The sequence below is a fragment of the Camelina sativa genome, chromosome 9 (genome assembly GCF_000633955.1).
Source record: "Camelina sativa cultivar DH55 chromosome 9, Cs, whole genome shotgun sequence".
Taxonomy (NCBI): domain Eukaryota; kingdom Viridiplantae; phylum Streptophyta; class Magnoliopsida; order Brassicales; family Brassicaceae; genus Camelina; species Camelina sativa.
Window position 1 is genome coordinate 22,972,425 of NC_025693.1, and position 8,974 is coordinate 22,981,398.

At 32.2% G+C, this 8,974-nt stretch overlaps 1 protein-coding gene across 1 annotated transcript; it reads left to right on the forward strand.

The window, feature by feature from the left end:
- LOC104711836 (GPCR-type G protein 2-like) lies at positions 7,008-8,172 on the forward strand. Its single transcript, XM_010428606.2, has 2 exons — positions 7,008-7,591; positions 7,843-8,172. The coding sequence occupies exons 1-2, from the start codon at positions 7,308-7,310 to the stop codon at positions 7,934-7,936; spliced, it is 378 nt and encodes a 125-aa protein (XP_010426908.1). The 5' UTR covers positions 7,008-7,307; the 3' UTR covers positions 7,937-8,172.

Consider the following 8,974-nt stretch of genomic DNA (forward strand, 5'->3'; position numbering starts at 1 on the left):
TGTTTTTATATTAATACATGCAACGTAAACAATTTTACAACTCTGCATGTATCGATTATTCATTCATCAACTATGATAATCGGATTTAACAAACAAAACAAAACTACTTTGCATATCAAATATGAACAGTAAATTAGGTTTAATTCAAAATTATACATGTAGGCTCTGATACCACTGTTGGAATTTGTACTGATTTATAAAACTAGTCACAAATTTTATTGCCAGGATTCATGTAAATATTGAATCAAATCTATGTAATAAGATTATGAATATACCTGGATAGTTCGCAGCGGAAAGATGAACTAAAATAAACCAAGATTGTAAAGCACTCCAAATATCGTGCCTCTACTCGTATCCACACGCATACAAACTGGATCGAATGGGATGTTAGTACGGGAAAAGGGCTATTTCATACCCGTACACATTCCAAAAGTGCGAATTGCTACCTGTACAAACAAAAAGTGCCAATTTAAACATGTACCATAAGACATTTCACATTTCATACCTGTACTCACAAAATCGAGCCCGTTATAGAAGCTGACTCAGAATCCAAGTGTTTTTTAACGTGGCAACAAAAATGTAAAACGACGCCGTTTTAATACGTTTTTCTTGCAAAAAAATTGTGGAAATTTGACACTCCAAAGATTAGAACTCATGACCTCACATGTATTTAGAATAGGACGTAACCAGTTGATCCAACAACAATTCTCAACAATATGATACAAATTAATCCTCATAAACCTTACGTAACATTCATCGAAATCGAAAGTTTTTTGGGAAATTCACACTCTCGTGGGTTGAACCCGCGATCTCTTACATGTTTAGCATATGACTTAACCAGTTGATCCCACAACAATACCCAATTATAAGATACAATTTTATCCTCATAAAACTAAAAGAAATCTAAGTCTCAATTAAATGAAATAATTTCTTTTATATTTATAAATTAAATATAACTGAGAATTAAATATAAATTTATAAATTACATATAACTGCAAATATATTTATATTTAAATTAAATGAAATTAATTTATATTCAGCCAAATTTGCTTAATAAGGTTTAAGGTTTATAAATATTTCATTTAATATATAAATATAATTTCATTTAATTTAAATATAAATATATTCGTAGTTATATTTAATTTATAAATTTATATTTAATTCTCAGTTATAAATTATAAATTTATAATTTAAATATAAATTTATAAATTTATCAGTTATACAAATTTATCTTTATATTCTCAGTTATATTTAATTTATAAATATAAATAAAATTATTTTATTTAATTGGGACTTAGATTTATCTAAGGTTTATAAAGATAAATTTGTATCATATAACTGAGTAATGTTGTGGGATCAATTGGTTATGTCCTATGTTATTAAAATCTGAGATCGCGGGTTCGACCTACGAGAGTGTGAATTTCCCAAAAAAATTTCGATTTCGATGGATGTTACGTTAGGTTTATGAGGATTAATTTATATCATATTGTTGAGAATTGTTGTTAGATTAACTGGTTATGTCCTATGCTAAACAGATGTGAGGTTATGAGTTCAAATCTCCGGAGTGTCAAATTTCCACAATTTTTTGCAAGAAAAACGAATCAAAATGGCGTCGTGTCAAAAAACACGTGGATTCTGAGTTAGCTTCTATAACGGTTGACTTAATTCCGTTAACGTGGACTGTGCAATTGGCTCGATTTTGTGAATACATGTATGAAATGTGAAATGTCTTATGATACATGTTTAAATTGGCACTTTTTAGTTGTACAAGTAGCAATTCGCATTTTTGGAGTGTGTACAGGTATGAAATGACCTTTTTCCTGATGTTAGTACCGTAGAGATCAAATCTCAAAAATGACAAACTACTTTTGTCGGGTCATCGTTGCGGCCACCAAAAAGATATGTTTTAACGTGATTACATATCACTACATATAGTCATTTTCGTTAACCTAGATTAGTAATGGGCCACGAAGCCCAACTAACCTCACGTACATTGTATATATCGTATACTACATATATATCTTTTATATAATAAACACTTTATTATAAATACACAACTATAAGTATATACATATCTCATATGATATATACTATAACTTAAATCCACTGTTAATCCATTTTGCTTAGGTGTGTAATCTTGTAGGATCGTATAATATGAGCAATGAACTTCTAAAGTCATTGATTATAAGAGGCTTCTAGCAAAACATTATAATCAGCTAATACTATTTGACTATCGAACTTTGATGATACAATTTAAACTAGAGTAAGTAAAATGATTTCAGGACATTCCAACATAAAAGAATTAATCAATAAAGTATATAACGAATATTAGTGATAAGTGGATTAGAGTCCGCTGAAATTTAAAATTCGATCCAGAGTTAGAAACCATACTACTCTATATATATGCCCAAAATAAGAGACGAAACAAAGCATGCTACATTCTATTTACTATTAAAAGTCAATTATGCACCACAACTGAAGAATTGAGATGTCATTGCTAAGGTCAATTATGCATCACAATTGAGGAGGTGAAATGGCATTGCTCTGGTCCAAGTTGGTGTTATGAACAAACGCTAGGCATATAATTTCTCACTGAAAATCAGAGTAAACACATGCTTCAAAGTACTATATTGATGGTATAAGGGATCTGGAGTTACTCTTTCCACAAGGAAATTATTATATATGTAAGTTTGAAAGCCCATTTCGTGGAAAAAACAAAGATATGAAATCAGTTACAGAGTAAATATGTAGTATTTTCTCTGCTTCTACTTCTGTGAGAAGAATATACGTTTGTGGTTCACCTCATTTATGCGAAAAAAGAAGAGCATTAAAATTCCAATAGTGTTAATTAAGACGAAATTATATGTTGCGATGCGATAGAGTAGGTACTTAGATGCTTGGAAGATATCATAGATTTTTTTAATTCCGATAGTTTTTAAAACTTTTTTCTTTCATAAGTATAAATCAAGATATTATAGATTTTAGAATATGACTATGTTTTGATTTTTCTCATTTTTATGTCAACTCTATCCTCTTATGAGCAATGAGCACTTACCTTCCAGATGTTTTTTTTTTGCAGATGCTGGAAACCAATTATGATGGTGTCTATACCTGTATGGAAAGTTATCCCTCTCTCTTCTCCGAGCTGAAATCATGTATACGTCATTGTTAGTGTCTAAAAGTAACAGGTTGTTTCTCGTATTAAAAAATGTGTGTTAGTACTGGATTGAAACGGGAAAAACAAAACATCAAATATGAGATTTGGTCTTTCAGTCATGGTTCTAGCCGGTCAGTTTTTTGTACTTCAAACCTTTTATCTAGGAGTCCCTCCGAATACTTATTATTCCTGACATCAAGAGATATGTTATCGCTTAAAATCATTACACATGAGCAAATAAGCAAATGACCAAAGAAATGATGAATTATTTTACTATGTTATCATTTATTTTTCAAGAAATGATAAATCAAAATCGTCCAAATAAACATGGAAAACAAACAACGTTGCAACGTTGCAAGGTTTCAACGAAGAAAAATGGAGATTCTCATTAAGTCTAATTAAACGTTTCAGCTTTCTACCATTCCTTCAATCTATACTATGAAAGTTGGCCTCCATCCTTCTGCCACATCAGCAATGAAGAGAGTGCCACATGTCCATGAACCAATCATCTTGAATTCTTTATGTTTCTTAACTAATCTTCTTCGTCTTCCCTCGCTTGATTTTTGTAGTAACTGCTACTTCAACCCTTTTCGTCTGCCCTTGCCTTGATTTTTGTAGTAACTGCTCCTTTATAATATCTCTCACATCCTACTGTTTTTTATTTGTAGTGAACGAAGATATGTGGAAGATGAAGGTCAACTACAGAGAAAGGTGAACTTGAATATCAATCATATTCATAGAGTACTCTTTTGAAGAAATCACCAACGATGGCTTTAGAATATAGATTAGAATGCTAAAAATAATAAAAGATTGAATTTTCTAAAGAAAGAAAATTGTCTTATACTGATGTTAAGACAATCTGAACATCATCTATAAATTGTCTAATTGAAACTGATTAGTATGCTTATTGTTCCAAATAGCTGATGGGTACAGCTTGTGGCTGTTTAGCCTTCTCAAGAGTCTATATCCACACATGAATGGATTTATATTGGTTGTAACTAGTTATTTTTTGTAGCTTACCTATACTATTTTAATGCATTAGTAATGATTTATTTCTTTTGCTAATAATAGATTACAAGTTAGTTTCTTCGTTATGAGAATTGCATGCTATGTTTTGCTTACAATTTTCTTTAATTATTCCTATATTTCTTGCTTTGGTACAGTATAGCAGGTTCGAAAAAACAAATCCTTATATGGTAGGAGTCGTGAATATATAGAGAAAGATGTTTAATTAGTTCTTCTAATTATAGTTTGTAAGTGATTATATTCATTCCCATTCAATAACAAACAAGAAAAATCAAAACTCTCTCTTAATTTTACATTGTTGTGTTGTTTTCCTTCTTTGCAACCTTTTTCTATGACTATATCTGCTCAACTATAAACAAGATTGCAAGTCCATTCTCACTATGGTGAACCTTAAGGATTTTTTCTTTGAGTGGTGTTGTTTCTAAATTTATTTATTTATTTATCTACGACCGGTATGTGTGTTGTTAAATGTAATCTTACTATTAAATAAGAAGAAACTGTTCATTTTGTGTTTGATTCTTAAGAGATAGAATAGATTATGAGACTTGGGAATTGGCCAAATTTACTACAGTTTTTTTTTAAAAACTGCTACAGTGCCAATGAAAAAGAAGATTCAATCATCTGTGGTGGCTATTCCAAATTTTCAGTACATGATATTGTTCACCATAGTTTGTGCTTTAGTTTTTGACTATTCAACACACGGTCTCATATTGACAGTGAAAATATAATTTTTCATATCGCCAAAAGATAACCCGCGCAATGTGCGGATACTCATCTAGTAACTCTTAAAAGCAAGACTCTCCACATCTCTCAGGAAAGTTAATCTTCATAAGTTTACTCCCGTAAGTACATCGATAAATATGAAACTACTTTTACTCTTTCCAGAAACAAACAAAATTAATAAAACGGAAGTTGCATATCGAGATATGGAACAACTAACACCTACCATCACCATTCTTTAAAGTTGCCACCGTTAAAGTTTAGGTGTTATCGGTGTTATTCCATATTCCATATTATCAAATCAACTAAAACCTACCATATTCTTTAAAGTTTTGTATCGTGTTCCGCAATTGTTAGTTGTTAGTTGTTCCTGTTTTTATGGTGCTGGTGAACGGTGGTTAAGTCTTGTCCCCATATTTGCATAAACAAATAAAACGTTAGTAATGGAGATGGTAACTCGGTTGAAAGGTTACACTGGCTGCTAGTTCGAAATGTTCTAGTGGCAGAGGTGGTAACTAAGAAAGGATACTTGTAATATTATGAGCTTTAAAACCACAAAAACTCAAGTTCAATTTGTTGAAGTCTTAATGCGTTTAGTCCGCGAGAAATTCCGGCTAGCATATTAAAACTAGGGTATGGCTGTCCTCAGACTATTTCCGTACAGCATGCAGCCGCGACATGTTACCCATGTCGTGAGTTGTAGGGTCTGGGACGAAGAGCTCGGAGGTTACTGGGCTCGTTACCCTGGCCGACGCTGTCTACACGACGGTGTAGCTCTAGGTTATGTTCCGGTTGCATGCTTTTGTGGTTGCAACGTGGGTGTTCACAGAGTTGTTGAGGAGGGGAAGCATACCGGGCCCATAAATTAAAACTTGTTTAAAACACTTTTGCTTTTATTCAAGATTATTGCATGTTGTTTTTAGTTGATTGATTGCTTGCTAATTTTTATTGCTTAGCTCACTAACTTCCACATGCTATCTCTGATTGATTGATTGTTTGATTGTTTGCTTGCTTGATTGCTTTATTCCTTGTTGCTTGCTTGCTTGTTGTTTTGGGGTTTTGGGGTTGGGGATTTATTATGATTTTGCAAGAATTCTGAGCTCACTAAGTAATCTTTAAAATTACTTACGAAACTGTGTTTGCCTTGCAGGAAACTTTAGAGGAAACTAGAGGGCGTGGTGAACAAGTAGAACCCCAGAGTAGTTTTTGTGTCTATTGTAAAACAAAGTATATTATTTTGTAATCGACCTTTGGCTTTAGGCCTTATTTCGAATCTTTTTTGATTAGGTTAAAAAACTAACGCTGATTAGTATTAAATAATTAATTATTAGTATATTTGATTAGGCTAAAAAACGGTTACGATTAAAAATGTACGGCTTAACTACATGGCTAACTAACAATGTGGATATGGTTACGGTTGATTAACAGTTATGGTTAATATAATTTAATCATACATTTACGGTTAACGGTTACAGTTTTTAACCGTTTTATGCAATTACGATCTAGTTACTGTTTAGATACGGTCATGTTACAGTCCAAAATACGGGTATGATTTAGTTTTGGTCATGCCTAGATGTAAGTTACATTTACAACCTTTACAAATTTTTTCACAATTTCTCTCACTTTATTTTCCTTCTTCTTCTTCATTCTCCTTTCTCTGTTTTTTTTTTCCTCTGTCATCTACGCTCCACCACTCTCTAACTTGTAACTAAATACATCTCATTAAAATATAAATCCCTCTTCTTGTATTTTTTTTTGAAAGAATTACTCAAATGTTATCCAAAAGTTGGTTTATTACTCATATCTATAAATCTTTTGAAAATTACTAGAATGTTTAAGGGCCTGGGTGTAATTACAATTTACCCCTTGGATTTAGTTTTTCGATTTAGATTAAAAAAATAAAAAAAAAATACATCAGCAAATTAAAATACACTTCATTTTCGATTTTCTACGTCACTAAACAATTTTTTTTCAGAATCAACAATTGCTTATTTTGAGTAAACCACAAATCTAACCATGGTTAAACCAATTTTTTACTAAACCCTAGAAAATATCTTAACCTTGAGTCTCAGCCTCCCTCACCCCCATTATAAATTGGAGACTTCGTCTTCTTCATTCTTCACAAATCTCTTTTGTCCCTCGCTGTTAAACCCTAGATCTTCTTCTTTCTCAAAATATTTCAATAGTGTCCGCAGATGTTGAGATCCGGTGCTTCGTTGAAGGTCTAGCCTAGACCACCGATGACAGAGCTCTTGAGACAGCCTTCTCTCAATACGGCGACCTTGTTGATTCCAAGGTCTGTTACATGCCGAGATCGAGGCAATTTACTAATGTGTCTCTGAATTTGGGTAATTGTACCGGAAATTGATAAGTTTGGTACGGAGATCCGGTTTAGTGTGGTTTGATGGATCAAGCTTTGAAATTGGGGGAAAGAGAAAACCAAAATTTCTCGCTTGTTCTTGTTAGAGAGAGAGAGAGAGAGAGATCGCCGGAGATGGGTTACGGATGGGCGATCTTCGAGGGGATAGTGGTGATGGGATCTCTGTGTCTGTTTCTCAATCGGAGGCTTTACAAGGAGTACGAAGAGAAGCGAGCCTTGGTTCAAATCATTTTCAGCATCGTCTTCGCCTTCTCTTGCAACCTCTTACAGCTCGTTCTCTTCGAAATCATCCATGTTTTATCTCGAGAGTAAGCTTTTCCCACTTGCTAGTTTACTTTATCGATTGTTCCACAGCTGAATTTGATGAGTGAGTAACACAAGCAGCTTTGATTCATGTGAAAACTTATATTGCTGAGTAATGTGTAGTATCGTTGATTAATTCTATCATTTAACATTATATGTCAGGGCTGTGAAAATTACATCAATTTAGTTCTGCATTAGATCCGAGACATATCATCGCACCTATTTATAATTTTTTTTTTCTTTTTTACCTTTGCAGGCAAGGATACGGTGGTGGAAGACGTGAGGGTGGAGGAGGATACGGTGGTGGTGAAGGAGGAAGTTACGGAGGAAGCGGTGGAGGAGGATGGTAATTCCATTAATTAGATCGGGGATTATTTTGAAAACTCTCTTTATCACTCTCTCTCTCTCTCTCGTTATGCTTCTGTTTCGTTGTGTTTGGTTCCTATCGTCTCTTTCGGTTCTCTGTTTCAACTGTTTAGATTTGATGTAACAGATTTAAAATAGAATTCAAAAATTTTGCTTCCTATAAATTTTGTAAAGCGTTGCACATTATTATTATACCATCACGTTTACACTCTTTTAAACATAATTCGTCACTATGCTCAATTCGAGATGAATTGTATTTGGGTATGTAAAAGATTGATTTGTCTATGGCTGATTTATTTCACACGGCTGAGTTGAATTATGGAGTTATAAGATATTAGTATGTATTCTTCTTTTTTTCTGGGTTTTTTGTTCTATCATATTTCTAATAAATTATCTAATTAAAACTTTCGATAGCATAAAAAATGTTGTTGGGGAATCCCAAAAAATCACTACTTTAGCTTTTCTTACAATATATTATTTAAATTAATTAAAAAAATTTGAATTCGAATTGCGAATAAAAAAAATAAAAGTATTTCTCAAACAATTGAATGATATGCTGAGTTATCGACATAAACGGCTGACTTATGAAATATTTGTAAATTAGAATTATTATAACTTAAAATTAAAATATAGAATGAAAAAATGAATATTACAATCATTATAAGCAATAAAAAGTAATAATTATAGACAAAGATTGATTTTTACACAGTCTGATCAAAATGTGTAAAACATTCAAAACATGACATTTAGGGGTTAGGGTTAGGGTTAGGATTAGGGTTTGAGGTTTAGGGTTCATATTTCTAACATTATGAGTTTTAATATAACAGTTTGGTTTTTGTTATATTGGTGTTTGGTTTAAGGTGGTAATTTGGATATCCTAATATTGATGACCATTTGAAAATTTAATAAATTTTGAAATTAATTTTCGGTTATTTCCGGTTATGGGTCGGTTAGATGAATATATAACCATAAATAATCCAAATGTTATCCAAATTAGGTGGATTAACTTAATATAACCGATA